This window comes from Mustela putorius, unplaced genomic scaffold, assembly GCF_011764305.1.
Source record: "Mustela putorius furo isolate JIRA1106 unplaced genomic scaffold, ASM1176430v1.1 tig00003909_pilon_pilon_pilon, whole genome shotgun sequence".
Lineage (NCBI taxonomy): Eukaryota > Metazoa > Chordata > Mammalia > Carnivora > Mustelidae > Mustela > Mustela putorius.
Window position 1 is genome coordinate 19125560 of NW_025422057.1, and position 20842 is coordinate 19146401.

At 47.0% G+C, this 20842-nt stretch overlaps 1 protein-coding gene and 1 long non-coding RNA gene across 6 annotated transcripts in view; one reads left to right on the forward strand and one right to left on the reverse strand.

Annotated features, from left to right (window-relative positions):
• RBM20 (RNA binding motif protein 20) overlaps window positions 1-1160 on the reverse strand; it is a 187426-nt gene extending 186266 nt beyond the window's left edge. For both annotated transcript variants that reach the window (XM_004763869.3, XM_045068737.1), the window contains exon 1: window positions 942-1160. In XM_004763869.3, coding sequence (XP_004763926.2) covers window positions 942-1138 — 197 coding nt within the window. In that variant the 5' untranslated portion in view covers window positions 1139-1160. The remainder of the gene's footprint in view (window positions 1-941) is intronic.
• Window positions 1161-3048: 1888 nt separating this feature from the next.
• LOC101670059 lies at window positions 3049-19325 on the forward strand. Of its 4 annotated transcripts, XR_006603201.1 has the most exons (7): window positions 3049-4642; window positions 4739-4879; window positions 6814-6858; window positions 9740-9872; window positions 14184-14218; window positions 15919-16072; window positions 18373-19325. It is a non-coding gene; the product is annotated as an uncharacterized LOC101670059 (long non-coding RNA). The 4 variants fall into 4 exon arrangements; XR_006603200.1 differs by lacking the exon at window positions 15919-16072 and having other exon boundaries at window positions 18373-19323; XR_006603199.1 differs by lacking the exons at window positions 9740-9872; window positions 15919-16072 and having other exon boundaries at window positions 18373-19321.
• The last annotated feature ends 1517 nt before the right edge of the window (window positions 19326-20842 follow it).

A 20842-nucleotide genomic window follows, 5' to 3' on the forward strand; every position in this document is an offset into this window, starting at 1 on the left:
TTCCACACGGCTGACTTTGCTGTACGTCTGTGCATTTCTCCAGCATCGTCAATTTCACCCAAGCGTTCATCATTCAGACTTTTCTCCACTTCTTAAACCAGTTTTGACTTCAGTACAAGCCGAGGGAACCCTTCAGGAAAATAAAGGTCCTTCAAACAAACCAACATTCTAGGCCTTAAACTTTCAAACAAAATCTCGAAAGAACCAACAAAACATCCCCGTTTTACTGTTACGCCTCCCAAAATGGGCTGAAAGACCTTCTCAGAGCCTGTGGACCACCTCCAACCTACTCACGCGTCGGGAAGGCCACCTCCTAAGATTAGCACAGCACCCAAACCGCAAGATGGTAACATTCATGCGAAACCGTGGCGCGGCTGAGAACTCTTCTTCGCAAGGGCCTCCTTGAAAAGCTTAAACACTTCTTTTAGAGCGAAGCAAATTGTGCTGTTTACAGACCCTCACCATTCTTGCCCCCCCCCACCCCGATGCCAAGGACCGACTACCCCAGGGGTACCATGAAAGGCGGCTGCTTCGGGGCGGCATTTTTCTTACACACCCTCACCGCTGCACACACACTCACACACGGCTCTCCGTACATTGCACCGGCCTCTGGGACCAGAAAGATGAACTAGAGTGTCTGGGCTATTTCCCCCCAATTTGAGCTATTTTGATTCAAAATACCCAGTAACGTCCCTGAAGGGAAAGAGGATAATTATGGAAAAACAAAATTATTTTCCGCAAATAACTTGGCTTCCCTGTCCCCGACCTCACGAATAGCCAGAATGACACCGACTCCGCCGAGAGAGGACAGAAAAACTTCAAACGCAAGGCGGCCGCGCGGAGTTCAGCAGCGACGAGAGAGATGAAGCCCCACACCGGGGCGCCCGGGGCGTGTCCCCCAAGCACACCCGGCGTCTCCCCTCCGCTTTCCCTCCTCTTACTTTTGGATGATCTGCGGTAGGCCGGCTGGGGGCGGCGGCGGCGGCGGCGGCGGCTGCATTCCTCTCGGACCTGGGGGCGCAGTGGGCGCGGGGGGCGCAGGGGGCGCCGGAGCCCCCGGTACGCTGCGGGCATCTCTGTCCGGTTGCTCGGGGCCGCTGGGATCCGCGTCCTGGCTCATGGCTGCGGCCAGCACCATGTGAGGCGACACCGGCCCCGGGCTCGAGACGAGAGAGCGCGCGCGAAGGGCGGCCCCGGGGCACGGGCAGTCACTGGCCGGGGTCCCCGTGCCCAGTCCCCTTGTCCTTCCCGGTGGCGCGGGGAGGAGACGCGAGGGGCGGGGAGGAGGCAGTCCCGGCGGCGCCGCCTCCTCCTCCTCCTCCCGCCGCTCCCGCTAGCTCCGCGGGGCCACGCGGGGGCGGGGGCCAGGGGGCGTCTCCGGTCCGGCGGGAGCCGCTCGGCCCCCGGGGCTGCTGCGCGCCGGGGTGGTCCGGGGAGCTCTGTCCGCGGACCCGGAGCGCGGCCAGCCGAGAGCGGCGCGGCGCACGCCACCCGCCGCCGTGCGCCCTCAGAATGCGCGGTCCGGCTCTCCGCAGCGCAGCGCAGCGCAGTTGCGTGAGGCGGGGAGACGCACTCCGGCCGGCGGCCGCCCGCGGGGCTCTCGCTTCTCCGCGGGGCCGGGCGGCCTCGGGGTCGTCCCGGAGGACCGCGCGCGCCCGAGAGGGGTGGACGGAGCGCGCCCGGGGCGTCCGCGCGCGTAGCCCATGCGACGTGAGCTTGGCACCTTCTGGAGTCTGGAGCCTGGCCAGCGCCCCTCGGCTGAAGGGCCCGACCCGGCGGGGGAAAAGCCCGGACCCTCCCCCAGCTCGGGCGGACCTGTAACCCCGGGTCTGAGATGGCCAGGCCCGAGGGCTCTCCAAATGGGCAGCTGCAGCTGCCAATTTCAGGGGTCTCCAGAAACAGCCGGTGGGGCCACTGTGGTTTTTCTTCGTTTTTCTCTCCTTTCTAGAAGACCCGCTACGATCCCGGGAGCGCAAAGACAAAACCAAGCAGACGCTTTATTCTTGTTATTTATTGGCGAGATCTCAGTGGACACGTAAAGGATGAAAAGGAGAGAGTTCGCCTACATCGTGCCGCCACCGCAGCGTCTGCAGTTGGGTTCGCGGTCTGGGCGCCGATGTTCGCGGGTTCACCTGCACACACCAGCTCACAGCCGTGGACGGCATCTTGCGTGGAGGAGCTACCCCTCAAGGAGCTGCTTAATGTTCTGGCCGAGGGGCGGGGGGTGTCTGGGGAGGCACCTGGGGCCGCAGAAACATCTAGGAGCTGGGCAGAGCTCACGGAGAGTGGTTATTCCGAAGACCTTGCCGTGAATTGGCGCACCAGCTTTTTAAATCCTGACATTGGCCGCCCCGGGGAAGCAAGGAGAAAGCATCCTCTAAGGACCTTGGAAGCCAGAGCGCAGGCCGGGGTGCCCCATGGTCTGGAAAGAAGTTTGCCGCGGGTCTCAAAAACCCACGCCTATTCCTCTCGCAGCCACGTGAAGGAACATTCTGGGGACGGGTTCTCTGGAACATGGCAACTGATGGAATCCCTGAAAAATGCTTTCTTCCCTCCCCAGACTGTGAGTTTCTGTCAACTTCCCCTCCAGGCTCAGGAAACTAAGCCTCCCTTGATTTCTGCCATGCTGCCTAGATCTTTACCCCTCCCTCCCTCTCTCTCCTACAGACAAAAATGTCCTATCCACTTTCTTTTCCTTCCCTCCTTTCTCTCTCCCTCCTTCTCCTACAAATAAAATGATACGCCAATTGCTAGTATTAATTAAGATCATCACAATTCATAAACTTGAGTCTCACCAAAAAACCCAGGTAACAAGGTATTGATTCTTGTCTCCATTTCACAAATGAGGAGGTGTCATGGCGATTTGTCCCACCGTACATGGCTAGTAGGAGGCCATCCAGATTAGTTCATTATCTCTGGTGTCTTTTTCTTTCTTCCTTCCTTCCTTCCTTTCTCTCTCTTTCCTTTTTTCTCTTCTTTCTTCCTTCCTTTTCCTTCCTTCCTTCCTCTCTAGGATTTTATTTATTTGAGAGAGAGAAAAAGAGAACATGAGGGGTGGAGGAGAGGCAGATGGAGAGGGAGAAGCAGACTCCCCACTGAGCCTGCCATCAGGCTCCATCCCAGGACCTTTGGATCAGGACCTCAACCTTGGTTAACCAACTCAGCCACCCAGGCACCCCCATCATCACTGGTTTCTATCACTAAAGTCCTGACTATGGTTTCCATAAAACTCCACATTCCATTGCCTGTCTCCCCACTCCCACCTTGGTGGAAGGAATTACCTGAAATTAACATTGCACTTCTACCGGAAACCAAAGTTAAAACTTTCCATATGCTGCCATTAAACTCTCCCTCTGAGAAGCCCCCAAAAGGGATGTGTAGTCAAAAAGACAAACCTGCATTTATTAATGGAGTGATTCAACATCTGAGTGTCAGTTACCAAATATATAAATTGGGAGCGATGAGACCTGACTTGCACAGTCGCTAACAGGCTTAGGGGTCATATATCTTGCATGTTTGGTGCGGGAAGTATCAATCCAGAAGTTATTATAAACATGATCCCTTACATTCCAACGTTATAGCCAAATAGAATAACAGATCTCAAACTTCAGGAAGCTGAGTGTCTAGGAGTCACACTATTGATAAAACTATATCCATTCCTGTAACTCTTTTACTGGCAAAAGAGAGAGAGAGAGGGAGAGAGAGAGGCCACATTATACGAACACAGCTTTCTACAGCTCAAAAATAATGTGTTAGTGTATGTGACAGAATAGTAACAGTGGATACATCTGAGTGTTCATTGGGCATTTCTTTGCATCCTCTCTGTAAATTTGAAATTTTCAAAATAAAAAAATTTTTAATTAATAAGTCACAAGGTGTTTTTCAGAAATCCCATCTAGAGCTTCCTATTTGCAATTTACATATTATGTCATACCTAAAATTTAAATTGAAGCAGATGCAAACCGAGAGGGAAACACTGTAGCAAAAACCCAAAGCTTGTTCATGTTCTACCTCTAATCTCCATACCATGTTGTCCAAGATCACCTCAAATAAGCATTTCCACTTTGCAAATCAAACATTCATTGTATTAAACAGTTCCAATGAAAAATGCTTTTTAATTTATGTTTTCTCACTTCTTTCCAGGAAGAATGAAAGAGATCCCCAGCTAGAGTTATAGCCATTTAAGAAACCAGAGCAGTCTTGCTTTTGTCTGCCCTGTACCCTCACCCCTCCACCACCCCCACCCCCACCCCCACCCCCACCACCACAACCTCTCCCGGGCATTCACAGTTACCAAAGCAAGAAAAGGGCTGTGTGAGTCACCTTGACAAATGGGGAGCGTGACTGGGAGGTGAGGGCTGCTAACATTTCTCTTTGTTCCATTCTGTGGAAGCATCCTGTCCCTCCTGATCCACCCGTAAGCTAGGATCAGACAGTGAGACTTTCTGCTGTCTATGAATATATTGAACATGTAACGGGGGTCAGCTGCTAAGTGCTTTCTTAGATTCTTACTTCATACTCCCAATAATGCATGAGGTAGTTCCTGTTATCCATGGTTTAGAATCGAGAAAACTGGGGCTCTGACAGCTGCAAGAACTCGCCCAGGTGCCCTGGCTTCGAAGGGGCAGGAGCAGGACAGCAGGTAGGTGGATCTGACGCCCAAGCCTCTCTCCGTTGCCTCAGTGACAGCCATGGAGCCCATGCTGACCTCTGCAGTGACGCTGCCTGTGTCTTCCAGTCAATATAAATTGCCACCAGCCTGGTGACTCGACTCAGCATGTTTCTCCCGATCAGCAAGTGAATGTGGGGGAATCCAAACTGACCTCTTACAAGCAAGAAAACTTGAAGAAATGAAGCATCTTGGCAAGGTGGCAGTAGGGTAAGGGAAATAGGACCCGGGTCTCTGTTATGACACGGTCCTTCTCTAACTTGCCAGGGACCCTAGCTCCCTGGCTTGCTTCCTAATATTAATCAGTGTTTACTGGGCTCCAGACACTAGTTCTGGGAGGTTTTTCATGCTTTATCCCATTTAATATCACTTTTGTAGACAGAGAAGCTTAAACCTGTGTTCAAGGTCACTGGGATGATAAACAATAGTGCCGATCTTCAGACCCTGGTCCAAACCCCTGCAACCTCCCTGTCTTCTGTTAAAAAAGGAACTAGCCTACTTCTCCATGGGGATTGTAAACATTCGTCTGCAGATAAGATCACTTAATGTGTACTGCTGTTCCATTCGGCTATCATTACTGTGCTTTTTAAATAACAGTTTTACTTACTAGTTTGTAAAGTGTGATAATTTTCACCCAAAGCTGGTGAATCTGCAGAACACAGACATTCTCGTACGCTATGGGCGAAAATGTCAGTTGCTACAACCCCTTTGGAAGTGAGCTGGTACCATCCATGGAAATTGCATGGGGGGACTGGGTGGTTCAGTCAGCTAAGCATCCGACTCTGGATTTTGGCTCAGGGTCCTATGCGCTTATGTGTAGCAACAACGAAAGCCTCACATACAAGGCTGGAAACAACCATAGTGCCAAGCAGTAGGGGATTGGCTGCATCAAGGGTGGTCCTTACACACAAGGGAATACAATGTAGACCTTAAGAAACAAGGGGCAAATCTATGTGGGCTTCTAGGGAGAAATTTCCAAGATGTGTTACTAAGGAGAAAATTTAAGTTCTGCAACAGTATGATTCAATGTATGTAAAATCAAAGATCATTAAATATGATATAGGAAATTTATTATTAACAGAAACAACCTCTAGGAATTGGGATGGGGCAGGAACTTTATCCTTTTGTGATTTTTTTATATTGTTTGACTATTTGAAATAAAATTTTATTGTAGTATATGTATGGTTTGAATTTTTTAAAAATCAGGAACACGTGCTGTCTTTTATCAACTAACAACAAAATCTAATTACTTATTTCTTCAACTAGTAATTCTTTTTTTTTTAAGATTTTATTTAGTTATTTGACAGACAGAGATCACAAGTAGGCAGAGAGGCAGGCAGAGAGAGAGAGAGAGGAGGAAGCAGGCTCTCCGCGGAACAGACAGCCCGATGCGGGGCTCGATCCCAGGACCCTGGGATCATGACCTGAGCTGAAGGCAGAGGCTTTACCCCACTGAGCTACCCAGGTGCCCCATCAACTAGTAATTCTTAACAGCAATTAGCACATTAATAAGATATTTATTTTTAAAGCAAAAATTCATCTGGAAGAATGAAGAAGAAACACTCTGGACAGTGTATCATCTAGAGTTGTTTTTGATATCCTAACAACCCAGTAGAGCTAGTCGAATAATTAACTTATTAAGTTGCCAGCAGTCGTGTTACTAGTTAGAATTTACCAGTTTGACAATTATGGGTAAGTATTCATCAACCTATCGAACTTAGTCACAACATATTGACTGTTATCCGGGGATTAATGATCACAGTTAACCGGCTTTTTGGTTGTTTTTGTTTTTGTCTTTTGAGTATTACTCTATGCCAGGCTGTCCTAAGCGCTCCCTATTTCTCATTTAATCCTTACAATCACCTTCCTTACCGGATGGTTGTTTTTATGCCCACTTTACAGGTAAGAAAACTAAGGCCCAAAGAAGGTCAGCCACCTGGCCAGCTATTAAGTGAGGGGCTGCAGATCTAACCCTGGTCTTCATTCTTCCTGGGACCGAGCTTTTAACTACCCCACTCGGTGACATGGGTGCTTCTTGTTATAGGGGGCTTTTGAGACCAGATGCTCCTCTGTTAAATCCTGGCCGGATTATCTCCAAAACCTGTCTCTAACATCTCTCTTTTTGGTCTCTTGCCTCTCCACAGAACCTGACTTCTCTTTTCCATCAACAGTGCCCCACCCCCACCCAGGTGAGCTTTTTCTATACGCTGGCACCCCTCTCAGAGCTATAGCATAATCTTTTACTTGAATTCCTTGGAATCCCTGTAAATGTTTTCAAACAATCATAAAATAAAATCCTGTGTGTGCTGGCTTCACGAAGGATTACCTCTCTGAGAACCCGGGAGAGGCAGTGGCTGAAGGATGCTGTTTAAAAATAATATGGTTACTCATGGAACTGGATTCACATTTGAATTTGAAGGAGACAGTCAGGGAACTTTAGCTGAGCAAAAGTGAGGACATGACCCAGGAGGTTCTTTTCTGCCTAACAACTCACAGAGAGTGTCCCTCATTGGCTGTGAGGAAAGGCTTAGCTTCCATCCCGCTGGTGGCGGGATTTGTCATCTCGGCCCCTCCTCCTCTAATGGGCCGCACAGGTGTTGTAGTTTAATTCGTGTAGCACGTGACTGGGGGTCGGAAAATCCAGCTTCTGGACCACGAAGTCTATCGATCATCCCTGAACAGAAACGCAGTTATCCCAAACCAGGAGTGACATCAGCATCTTTGCCTCCCCTAAAAGCATCACTGCCCCAAGCCCAGGTGCCTTCAGCCCTGTCCTTCCACCACTGGTTCAGTACCTGGCCTCGAACCAACACTGCGGACTGAGTTCAGAATCCCAGGGGGCCCAGAGCAGGAGAGGCAGGGCTACCTGGGCATGGCTTCCTGGGAGACAATTTTGAGCTACGCTTTGAAGGATCCAGAAAATGACTTGATCTCCTTTGCTATTTCCCAGAGAAAGCCAAGCAGCAGCGTAGGATAAGGGGTGTTATAAAACAAGTTGCAGCTGAATTTTTTTGGAGGAGGGATGGGAAATGATGGCGGTATGAAATGAATGTGGGAGAAATGTTAGCTGGTGGCTAATTGCATGATTTAAGTTCCATGGGGCTCGGCACCCCCCCCCCCCCCCCCCCCCCCCCCCCCCCCCCCCGTGGAGACCCAGCTTCTACAGGGCTGGCTTAATCCCTGGGGAATGTCACTGTCGTTCAGAGGCTGGTAGTGTGACTCCCGGCCCCAGCCAAGTAAAACAGCACTTCTCAGAGTCAGGGGATTCCTTTATCGAATCCCTCCCCCCAACCATCTCCTCTGTCTTCTCTTCTCACCGGGGCTGTCTGTCTGTGAGACAGTTGGTCGTCAGGGAATAAACATCTCAGGCTGTTTGCCCACCAGCTCAGGGATCAGGTGACCATTATGGAAGGCAATACTGGAGGCCCTTGCATGCCAGTGTGACGCCAGGAACAGTGAGAGCCTGTGATGTGCTGACCTCACTGAGCGGGCACCCATGCAGCTGGCCTGGAGCTGGTGGACTGGTGCCACTCCCTGATGTGGCACCTTTGGTCATCCCAGGGCTACCCCAGGCAGTAGACCTTGCCTAGCCCCTCTCTGCAAGAGACCCCGGAGTTGGCAGTGCTGGATTAGAAACCCGGACCTAGGATCTGTTAGCTGCATGGCTTAAGGCAAGTTGCTTTACCTCTCAGAGCCTCAGTGTTTCCTTCTGAAAAATGGGAATAACAGTGCCCGCAGGGTCAAGTTACGATGTGGATCAAATATAAAGCACTTAGGGGGTGCCTGGGTGGCGCAGTTGGTTAAGCGTCTCCTTTCAGCTCGGGTCGTGACCCCACAGCCCCAGGACTGAGCCCCGTATCAGGGTCTGCTTCTCCCTCGGACCCTCTCTCCTCTCACGCTCGCTCTCTCACTCACTCGCTCTCTCAAATGAATAAAATCTTTAAAGAAAAAAAAAAAGGTTTACTTTAAGATTGTATTTATTTATTTGACAGAGAGAGAGCACTAACAGGGGGAGCTGGAGGCAGAGGAGGAAGAGAGGCAGGCGCCCCCACCAAGCAAGGATCTCAGGGCAGTGCTCCATCCCAGGACTCTAGAATCGTGGCTGGAGCCGAAGGCAGGCACTTAACTGACTGAGCCACCCAGGCGCCCAAAGGTAAGCCATCTTTAAAAAAAGGGGTGGGGGGCACCTGGGTGGCTCACTGGGTTAAGCCTCTGCCTTCCACTCAGGTCATGATCCCAGGGTCGTGGGATCGAGCCCCGCATGGGATCTAGCTCTGCATCAGGCTCTCTCTGCTCAGCAGGGAGCCTGCTTCCACGCCCCTCTCTCTACCTGCCTCTCTGCCTACTTGTGATCTCTGTCAAATAAATAAATAAAATTTTAAAGAAAAAATAGGAATAGTTTAAAAAGAAAAGAAAAGACTTAGGAGGTTGGCAAAAGGGTTTACACTTTCAGCTATAAGGTGAATAGGTCTTGGGGTGCCTGGCAGGCTCAGTGGGTACAGAATGCAACTCTAGATATTGTGGTCATGAGTTCCAGCCCCAAAATGGGCATAGAGTTTACATTAAAAAAAAAAAAAATGTTGAACAGGTCTGGGAATCTAATGTAAAACATGGCAGACGTGGACTGTGGGGGTGGAGCTAGATCTCATGATCCTGAGGTCACAACCTAAGTCGAAACCAAGAGTCAGACACAACACACTGAACCACCCAGGTGCCGCTGTGGTTGGCAGTTTTTAATCTAATGATTACATGGGGGAATCAGTGATCATAGCACACAGCCTTTTCTTGAAAGGGGGAGATGCTCTGAGCCAGGATGTCAGTCACCTTCTGCATGTAAAACCCCGGGGTGAAAGGAGAGCCTGCAGGAACCCTCTGGAAGGTAAGCAGGGGAAAGCGAGCATTGTCAGAAGGACACACTGTGGGTAAGAGACTCCCAGGCCTCGGCTTGTGTCCTGGTTCTGCCCCTTTGCCAGTTTCAGGACCCTGGGCTTGCTCCGAAAGTTCTCTGCCTCTCATTTGTCCTCGGCCATGACATGGGGATAACACATGTTTCCTTCTTTTCACTGTGAGGCTGAGCACAAGGCTGGCCCCGAGTCACCTCTCAACACAAGTGTCCGTGATGACGACTTGCTTGGTCACGCTACCCCAGGCAGCTCAGAAAATTCCGAACACAGTGGGGAGAGGGCACCTGAGAGTGCAAAGGGTGAGAAGTATGGTTGGGTTTGGTCTTTGGACGGGGGGATTCCTGGGGCATTGCCTTCTCCTTGGAACATCTCACTGAGTGAGATGATTTAAAGAATTATCCCATGATTTAAAGAATGACTTCTGGGGCACCTGGGTGGCTCAGTGGGTTAAAGCCGTTGCCTTCAGCTCATGTCATGGTCTCAGGGTCCTGGGATCGAGCCCCGCATAGGGCTCTCTGCTCAGCAGGGAGCCTGCTTCTCCTCCCTCTCTGCCTGCCTCTCTGCCTACTTGTGATCTCTCTCTGTCAAATAAATATGTAAAATCTAAAAAAAAAAAAAAAAAAAAAAAAGGACATGGTCATTAGGTGGGCCTAATCCTGTGTGACTGGTGTCTTACGAGAAGAGGGCCATTTAGACATAGATGACACAGGGGAGAGCCCACATGACGACGTGACAGCAGCTGCAAGCCTAGGAGCAGCGAGCATTGGCAGTCAGCCCCAGAAGCTAACAAGGGTTCCACCCCGCGTCTCAGACGGCCCTGCCCACACCTGGATTTCTAACTTCTGGCCTCCAGAACTGTGGAAATCCATTTCTTTTAAGCATGCTAGTTGGTGGTGCTTTCTTATAGCAACCGGAGAAAAGTCATACAGGGAGGACAGGGTCTGGGGGAATAGGGGAAGCTAAGGGATCTTGTTCCCTTGATCTGAGAGCCCAGAAAACCAGATGCAGGAGTACACAGCTGGAGGAGCCTGAGAGCTGCGTTCAATTCCAATTCCAGGGCCACCAAGGAAGGCAAGACACTGGACCAAGTGATAGGAGGCAGAGGAGGATTCTATCCAAAGACATTGCCTCTGAAGACCTGGAATTCTGGGGTGGTTTTTAGTTCCACTATTGGTTTGTCTGTGGCAGTAGCGCTAGGGACATTGGCTTTAGAATCACACAGACCTGAGTTCAAATCCTGACTCCGTGTGTTACTAGCCGTGTGGCCTTGGATGTGTTACCCAGCTACCGGGTGTTTCAGTTTCCCCACGGAGAAGTTCATAGGGTCATAGGCTGTCATGAGAGTCGCAATGTTGTATGACACGTAGTACGTCTTCAGGATTCACCTGTAGAATGGATAATCTATGTACGTGTTCAGCACCATGTCTGCCAAAGTGAGGTGCCCAGAGAAACGGACGCTGAGGCAGAGATGGGGCCCGGCAGGTTGTGCTGCTCTGGGGATCAATACTTGTGGAAGTGAAGAGGGGGCACCGTTGGGCAGAAAGAGAAACAGGCTGTGATCAAGTCTTGGTAGAGACCTCAGGCAACCCTGTGGAAATTCTGAAGCTGGGGTGACCCTTCAGAAGTGACAAAATAGTTCTCAGCATTTCCACGTCGGCATCCCCATGCCTCCCCCACCCAACCCATCCAAGCCTAATAGAAAAGTGAGTGTGCCTCACCCAACAATCCTAATGAAATCCTCATTACATCTCTTTGGCTCTGACGGGGTCATGTTCCTATTTGTAAACCCATCTATGGCCAGATATGTGATACCCTCATTGGCTAAGCCCGAGGCACAGTCTCACAGTCTGGTGTCAGACGTAACATCGACACCACCTGAAGCAGGTATGTTGGAAATTAGAGAGTCTGGGGGTGCCTGGTTGGCTCTGTCAGAAGAACACACCACTCTTGGTCTCAGGGTGGTGAGTTCAAGCCGCACATTGGGTGTAGAAGTGAAAGGAAGGAAGAGGGAGACAGGGAAGGAAGGTAGGTTGGTTGGTTGGTCAGAGTCTGTGATTCCCTTGGTGGGAAATCTAAGGGTGCCAAGAATGAGTGAAAGCTGGACAGCAAAAGCCTGACAAACATTGATTCTTTTTTTTTTTTAAAGATTTTATTTATTTATTTGACAGAGAGAGATCACAAGTAGACAGAGAGGCAGGCAGAGAGAGAGAGGGAAGCAGGCTCCCCGCTGAGCAGAGAGCCCGATGCGGGACTCGATCCCAGGACCCTGAGATCATGACCTGAGTCGAAGGCAACCGCTTAACCCACTGAGCCACCCAGGCGCCCACAAACATTGATTCTTTAACTGAAAAGGGTGTTAATGTGCAAACAGCTTCTGTTCAGGCAGGTGCCGACCAAGAATGAACACCATGGTATGGTATGCAACCTGCATTTCAGGGTGTTTGACACAGAGGACAGTATTCAAAACACGTTTGCTGAAAAAAATAAATAAATAACCATGCCCACTCAACAGGGCGGAGAAGCACCCACTGGGTGATGCTCAAGTTGTTTTAAATCTTAGCCCTAGAGAGGTTTCTGAGCTGTTGGATTGTTTTGTTTCTTATCTAGATGGTGGTTTCATGGATGTTATGGTAGACATTCAAGCTATACGTTTGTGATTTGTGTCTCTTTCTGCATCTCTTATACCTTTGAAAGTTTCTTTAAAAAGTTAAAAAAAAAAAAAAAGAGGGGGGCACCTGTATGGCTCAGTGGGTTAAAGCCTCTGCCTTTAGCTCAGGTCATGATCCCAAGGTCCTGGGGTAGACCCTGGGGCAGGCTCTCTGCTCAGCAGGGAGCCTGCTTCCTCCTCTCTCTCTGCCTGCCTCTCTGCCTACTTGTGATCTCTGTCTGTCAAATAAATAAATAAAATCTTAAAAAAAATTTTTTTAAATAAAATAAAATAAATGGTAGGGCAGCTGGGTGGCTCCGTTGGTTAAGCAGAGGGCTCTTGGCTTCAGCTCAGGTCATGGTCTCAAGGTCCTGGGATGGAGCCCCATAGCGGGCTCCTCTCTCAATAGCAAGTCAGCTCGAGAATTCTCTCTCCCTCTCCCTCTCCCTCTGCCTCTCCCCTGGTTTACTCTCTCTTTCTCTAAAATAATAAATACATCTTTTTAAAAAAAAGGAGAGAGAAAGAGAAAATAAATCTCCCTGAGTCTATGGCACAGATGATAAGACCACATTCTTAAAAACGTAAAATAAATTGGGGCACCTGGGTGGGTCAGTCAGTTCAGCGGCCAATGCTTGGTTTTTTGCTCAAGTCATGATCTCAGGGTCATGAGATGGAGCCTGGCCGCCTCGGGCTCCCTGCTCAGCTGGAAGTCTGTTTCTCCTTCTACCCTTCCCCCTGCTCATGATCTCTCTCTCTCTCTCTCTCATTCCCTCTCAAAGTCTTAAAAAAAAACAACAACAACAACATCATCAAAGATTATTTTCATAACAATCGTGTTCCCTACACCCTCCTTACTCTCAACCATTCAGATTTCGGTTTTTAAGGGTGTGTCATGAAGATCACCAGGGGGCACCAGTTTTTTTAAATGTGTGTCTCAAGTTAAGCTTCCAAGATTCAGATAACTATTTTTCTGTTCATTTGTTTTTGGTGAACTAGTTGAAAATAAGTGGGAGGCACCATAACAGCTCATCCCTAAATACCAAGTATTCCCGAAGAACATGATATTGTTTGTCTGTCTGTCTGTCTTTCTCTCTTGTTCTTTCTGTCTTTCTTTCTTTCTTTTTTTACGATTTTATCCATTTAGTTGACAGAGAGAGACAAAGTGAAGAGGGAACGCACGCAGGGGGAGCTGGAGAGGGAGAAGCAGGCTCCCCGCTGAGCAGGGAGCCCAATGCGGGGCTCGAACCCAGGATGCTGGGATCATGACCTGAGCCGAAGGCAGATGCTTAACGACTAAGCCACCCAGGAGCTCCCAACCACAATATTATTGACATACAAGAAATTTAACACTGATATCATAATATAGTATTATTTTCTCTTCGTATGTAAATTTTCCCAGTTGTCTAGATAACGTCTTTTATATTTGCTTTTTTTGTTTAAATCTAAGATACGCATTATGCTCATTGCATTTGTTATTTTCCTTAGTCTGCTTTATCCTAGGAACTTTTCCACATCTTTTCTTCCTTTTTTTTTTTTTTTTAATAACATTGACATTTTTGAAGACTCAAGGCTTTGCAGAATTCTATATTCTGTGTATCTGTATCATTTTCTCATTGCTGGGTTCAGGTTAAAAAACAGTTTATCAAGAAGACCACATAGATGGTAGTGTGTATTTTCCATTTCTCACTTGACGTGGCCTGTTGTGATGGTTTGTTCCATTACTTGGTGAAGCAAAGTTGCCTCTTTTTTTTTTTTTAAGATTTTATTTTTTTATTTCACAGAGATCACAAGCAGGCAGAGAGGCTGGCAGAGAGAGAGAGAGAGAGAGAGGAGGAAGCAGGCTCCCTGCTGAGCAGAGAGCCTGATGGGGAGCCGAAGGCAGAGGTTTTAACCCACTGAGCCACCCAGGCACCCCAAAGTTGCCTCTCTTAATTAAAGCAGATCTCTCCCTTTCCCTTTGTAGCTACACGCCATCTTTGGCACGGACGTGGAGACTAGGTAAGTGTCGCATCCCCTAGTGGCTCATTCACCTGGCAGCTTCAGCATCCACTGATGGGCCTTACTACAACCGGCCAGAAATGAGGGTTTTCTCATTGAATCAACCCTTCTACATTTACTAGATGATTCCTTTTGTAAAGAAAAGAGCATACTCTCTGCTCCCCTGTCTTGTCTTTCTTCTTCTCTCTCTGTCTTTCCCTCTCTCCCTCCCTACCCCGCTCCTTTTCTCACCTGTGTGTGCAAATACCTACATAGCTTGTTTTCCCTTTCACAAAAGGTATTTCAGAACTGTTGTATGCCTTTTTAAAAAAAGTATCTCTTTTGTCCATTTTTATATTGCCCTCTTTTGTATTTTTCTACTTGGAGAGCTTTCTTCCCCCGTGAGTCCCCTCCATGTACTAGGGAAGTTAGATCTTTGTCTCTGATCTAGGTGGTGAATGTTTCCACCTAGTTCAGTATTTCTCTCGATTTTTTAAAGATTTTATTTATTTATTTGAGAGAGAATGAGAGGGAGAAGGTCAGAGGGAGAAGCAGGCTCCTCATGGAGCTGGGAGCCTGATGCGGGACTCATTCCTGGGATTCCAGGATCATAACCTGAGTGGAAGGCAGCCGCCCAACCTACTGAGCCACCCAGGCGCCCCTTCTCTTTTGATTACATTTTTTTTGCCATGCTAATGTTGCTTTATTTTTATGCGGGGAAATTCATCAATCTTTTCTTTTGTTGCATTTGGATTTTGAGTTAGAGTTTAAAAAGTTTCCCTGCCCTGAGATTATTTTTTAAATTCTCCTGTTTTCTTCCAGTACCAGTAGGACTTTCTATTTTCACACTGAGACCCCTAATTCATTTGGAGTTTATTCTGGTGTACAGGGTGAAGCATGGATACAATTTTATCTTTTCCACATGGCCAATACCAGTTGCCCCAACACCATTTTTTAAAAGCAGCATTTCCTCTGTGATTTATTATCTTTTCATCTGCTAAATTTCCATATGCACTTAGGTATATTTCTGAACTTTCTCTTTTATTCTAATAGTCTATTCATTTACCTATTTTTTTATTCATCTACTAGTTTTAATTATAGATTTTTTTTTTTAAAGATTTTTTATTTATTTGACAGAGAGATCACAAGCAGGCAGAGAGGCAGACAGAGAGAGAGGAGGAAGCAGGCTCCCTGCTGAGTAGAGAGCCCGATGCGGGGCTCGATCCCAGGACCCTGAGATCATGACCTGAGCCGAAGGCAGTGGCTTAACCCACTGAGCCACCCAGGCGCCCCTTATAGATTTTTTTTAATATCACTTATTACTTGACAAACTTATTTTCTCACAGCTCTTCTTTTCGGGGGGTTTTATAGCTATTCTTGCATGTTTCTTTTTCTATATAAGTTCTGGAATCAACTCCTCTTGGGGAAAAATGTGGTATTTTTATTAGGATCATGTTAAAATTACAGATGAACTCAATGCAAATTACATCATTATGAGTTGAGCTGTCCGACAAAGAACAAGGGATATCTTTTGCTTTACTCCAGTCTCCTTTTATGCCTTTTGGGAGTGTTTTAAAGTTTTCCTCAGAGAGGTTTTGACGATTTTAGCAGTAGCAAATAAAACACTTGACACTCTAGTAGATCAAAGCAAACGTTTTATTACGGAAAAACTGATACTAGAAGAGAGAACAGAGCCAAGCAAATCACCACGTTGACACCAGCTGCCAGTTTCCCAGCCCAGAGGGACGAGGGACCTGGGGCCAGATGGAGAATCAGCCAGGGCAGAAGACAGCACCCAGAGCTCCTCTCCTGGGACCAGTTACCGCCCTTCTGGTACCTGAGCTTGTGATGCGCGAAGGATTCCAAATGACTTACGTAGGTGTCTACTTCCAGGGCCAAGCCTGCCTATGATATACTATGTTTCCTTCTCTATGACTAAATAGTTCATCTTCTAGATGCCTAGTGCCACAATATCAGCTAAACAACTCCCTCACAGATTATGCTAGAATGTCCACATCATTCATACAGTTATTTGTTTATTCCTAAATATTTTCTGCTTTTTTGTTTCTTTACTAAACAGAGGTGTTGCTTTCATTATTTCCTCTAACTGGTTATTGTTCATAGAAATAGAAACATATTTGCATATTTATATTTTCTTCATCTCTATAAAAATGTACACGTATATGTGTATCCTACAGAATTATTTGGTTTGTGTTAGCTTTATCATTAAAATTTCTGTGTTTTCTTGGGGCACCTGGGTGGCTCACTGGGTTAAGGATCAAATTCCTGATTTCAGCTCTGGTCATGATCTCAGGGTCATGAGATGGAGACCCACATCCGGCTCTATGCTGGGCGCGGAGTCTACTTAAGATTCTCTTTCTAAGATGGGAGCGGGAGGGAGACAAACTATAAGGGACTCTCAATCTCACAAAACAAACTGAGGGGTGTGGGGGTAGGGGGTAGGGAGAGGATGGTGGAGTTATGGACACTGGGGAGCGTATGTGCTGTGGTGAGTGCTGGGAAGTGAGTAAGCCTGATGATTCACAGACCTGTACCCCTGGGGCTAATAATACATTATAGGTTAATTTTAAAAAGGTAATTAAAAAAAAAAAAAGATTCTCTTTCTAGCGCTCCCTCTGCCCCTCCCCCTCTAAATCAATCAATCCATCAAACTATCTCTATTTGTAGATACGATAGTATAGTTGGAAAATGCACAGTTTTTTTGTTTTTGTTTTTGTTTTGTGGAGGGAGAGAGTGTACCTGTGAGCTGGGGGGTTGCAGAGGGGCAAAGGAGGGAGAGGAAGTGAAGAAGCTCAAGGAGGCTCCAGACCCAACACAGGGCCCATTGCGGGCTCCATCTCACAACCCTGAGATCATGACCTGAGATGAAATCAACAGTCGCATGCTTAACCGATTGAGCCACCCAGGTGCCCCAGCATAGTTTTATTTCTTAATTTTATATTTTTTAAAAAGATTTTATATATTTATCTGACAGAGAGAGATCACAAGTAGGCAGAGAGGCAGGAGGCGGGTAGGGGGGTGGGTTAGGGTGGTGGTAATCAGGCTCTTCACTGAGCAGAGGGCAGGATGCGGGCCCCATCCCAGGATCCTGAGATTATGACCTGAGCTGAAGGCAGAGGCTTAACCCATTGAGACAACCCCTTAATTTTAAATTTTATGCTTCTAATAGTTTTCTCTTGTCCAGTTGCATTGGTTAATATCTCCGATATTATGTTAAATAGCAGTGGACATGCTGGGCATCCTAGCCTTGTTCCTGACCTCACGTGCTTATCCTTTACATAAGGAATGAAGTATATATTCTAAATATATACATTTATTATATTAAAATGAATTCATTAATTCCTGTTTTAGTTTAATGTTTTGAACATGAATGGATATTTCTTTAGCCCAAAAGCTTGTAATATATATAGGTAAATAATTTTTTTCATAAATTTATTATTATTATAAATATTTCATTTTTTTGACAGAGAATAAGAGAGCACAAGCAGGGGGAGCGGCAGAGGGAGAAGCAGGCTCCCTGCTGAGCAGGGAACCCTATGTGGGGCTTGTTCCCAGGACCCCGAGATCATGACCTGAGGGAAAACAGCCACTTAACTGATTGAGCAACCCAGGCGCCCCCATAAATTTATTATTATGGTGAATTATATTAATAAATAATATCAGATCATTCCTGTATTTCTGGAATAAATTCCACTTGATTATGGTATATTGCTTTTAATGTCCTCTTAGAGTTCATTTGCTAATACTTGGATTTTTTTGCATAAATATTTATAAGTAAGAATGACCTAGGGGCACCTGGCTGGCTTAATCAGAGAGTATGCAACTCCTGATCTCAGAGTCATGAGTTTGAGCCCCACATTTGGTGTAGAAATTACTTAAATAAACAAACAAACAAAAACCCAACCCTAAAAGGAAAAAAAAAAAAAGAATGATCTATACATTTTCTTTTTTTGTTTTTTGTTTTGTTTTGTTTTAGTGATCTCGACCCCCAATATGGAGCTTGAATTCTGAGATCAAGAATCATATACTCTACTGACTGAGGCAGCCAGATAACTCTGGGTTTTTTTAATCTACTGTATTTAGGTATCAATGTTATACTTACTTCATAAAAAGAGTTACAGAATTTTCTTTCTTTTTCTATGCTCTAACATTAGGCTTATCTGGTCTTATCAGCACCATCATCCTCGTCACCACCAACATCACGACCACAAGGACAGCAGAGACATGAACGCTGAATTTGCTGTTTCAGTCCCCTTTGGCCTAGGGAATGGCAAACAGGCTTTTGAAAAAGTTACCGTGGGATGAGCATGGTTTGGGGTTCTAAATCCCAAAGTATCTGAGCCCCTGGAGCCCCTGAATTCTCAAGTTCCATCAAGGGGCCACGAGTGGTGCATGTTTGGTGACCATCACTGGTTTTGCAGATGATAAAATGGTGGCCATTCAGCGTATCCTAGTCTTCCTGTGGCAGTCCTCAGCCTTAATTGGCAGCTGTTCTTCTGACAGTGCCAGCTTGGGGGAGGGGTGGGCGAGGCTCCCTGCTCTGTGCTCCCACAACATCCGGGACCTCCCCCATCTCCACCCTGCCTTGTGGTTGCCTCTTGCTGATGTCAATGCTTAGAAGGCTGTGAGTTGCTCTGTGGAGGCAAAGTCTTACTCACCATTGTCACCCCTGGATCTAGCACAACACCTGACAACAGAAGAGGTTGCCCATTAAATATTTGTTCAATAAATGAATGAGTAATGCCTCCCTTTATTATTATTATTATTATTGCACATAGCAATTAAAAACAAGCGTAAACAGTATGTGGGAACTTAGGAAAATAATTATGTGACAACATTAAGTGATAAGTTAAATTTGTTTTGGTCTCACCTGGAAAATGGGGCAATTAACATCTCTTGTATTAGTTTTGTTCTGTTCTCACTCAAGTGAGACAGAATAGGTAAAATGCTTAACACAGTGCACTCCATGAGCATGTATTTGATAAACGGTAGTGTTTTTGTTATCATTTATGATAATTGTAAGTGAAAGAAAAAAAAACAGAATGAAAATATTTAGGTTGATTTTAACTAATCAAGCAACAGGGGCACCTGGGTGGCTCAGAGGGTTAATTAAGCCTCCAACTCTTGATTTCTCAGGGCCCTTTCAGGGTTGTGAGATGGAGCCCCGAGTCGGGCTCCTGCTGGGTATGGAGCCTGCTTAGGATTCTCTTTCTCCTTCTCCCCCTCCCCCACCTAAAAAATTATATTAAATTAAAAATAACTAATAGGTTAACAGATTTCAAACATTTCTTTTAATGTAACTAAATAATATTTTTTTTCTATAATTTCAAAAATTTTGTGATTAAAGTAACAGTGACCTGGGTTTATCAGCAGCCCCTCAGCCTCATAAATAAATTAAAAATGAAGTAAAAATAAGTTTTATGCCCTATTTGCTTTATAAGGTTTCAGGGAATTAAATGAATTTCCAAATGTTCGAGTGCCTTGAGTGTAGTCACCTACCTTTTCCAGTTCTTTCTCTCTTCTCTTCATGTCCCCCTCTGGTGTCCTTGGGAAGGGTGACTGGCCACGAGGGAGACCCTGAACAAAAAGGGAGAGTCAGTAATTCAAGTGAAAATCCGTGTGGAGCTGGCCAGGATTTGGGGGTCACGGTGGCCAGAGCTGGAGGGGACCGGTGAACAACTCCAGGGCAGAGGGGCCCACAGACAGCAGCCTGGAATGACTGCCAAGTGGAGATGAAAACCACAGTGTGGGGCCCTGGGTTCGGAAGGGCTTCAGAAAATGACATCAAGACTCAGAAATGTTCAAAAGAAATGCTGGAGGGGGATGGCATCCACACCCCCCCCCCCCCGCCTTGGGACCCACCTGTGGCATCGACCAACCAGGTGCATTGTTTGCTTAAAAGGAGCTCAAGCTTCCTACTTCTCTGACCCAAGCCTCTGATGCCCCCTCCTCCATTACTACTACCGGCTGCTTGGATCCCAACCACGGAGTCCTTGACTCTCTCGGCCCCCACTAGTCCAGCCTGAGAAAGACAGAGGTCATTTTCTGCACCTTCCCAGAGCCCCAGCAATGGGTCAGCTGTGCAGTTTGATTCCTGCCCCCGGGTGTGTTGCTTTCTGGCTCCAGAACAATGCACACACTCTGGCCTCTGGGTACCCCACTCGCCCCCTCCATGAACACACAGGCAGAAAGCGGATTAAGGGACCACTCCTACTTAATGTGAACAGTCACATGTATCTGGAGTCCTTTTGTTTGAAAAGTCCGGCAGCCTCCTTCACACCTGCTGGCAGAGTATCAGCTTTCTCTGCTTCATTCATTCTGCATGGGAGAGTCAATCACAGGTTCAGTTACAAAGCCAACAACATTTGGGAAGCCCTGACTGGCATTTTATTTAATCCTCACAAAAACTCTGCAAGGAAGGTGTTATTACGCTCGTTTTTTTAAACAAGAGAACTGGGTCTCAGAAGAATTCAGAAACCTGAACAAGATTATACAGCAGAGCCAGGATTCAAAACTGGGGCTCTGGCCTCCTAAGAGCCTGGCTCTTTCTACTACACCAGAATTTAGACACAGAATGTTGGGTTTCCTTCCTTCCTTCCTTTCTCTTTCCTTTTTTTTTTTTAA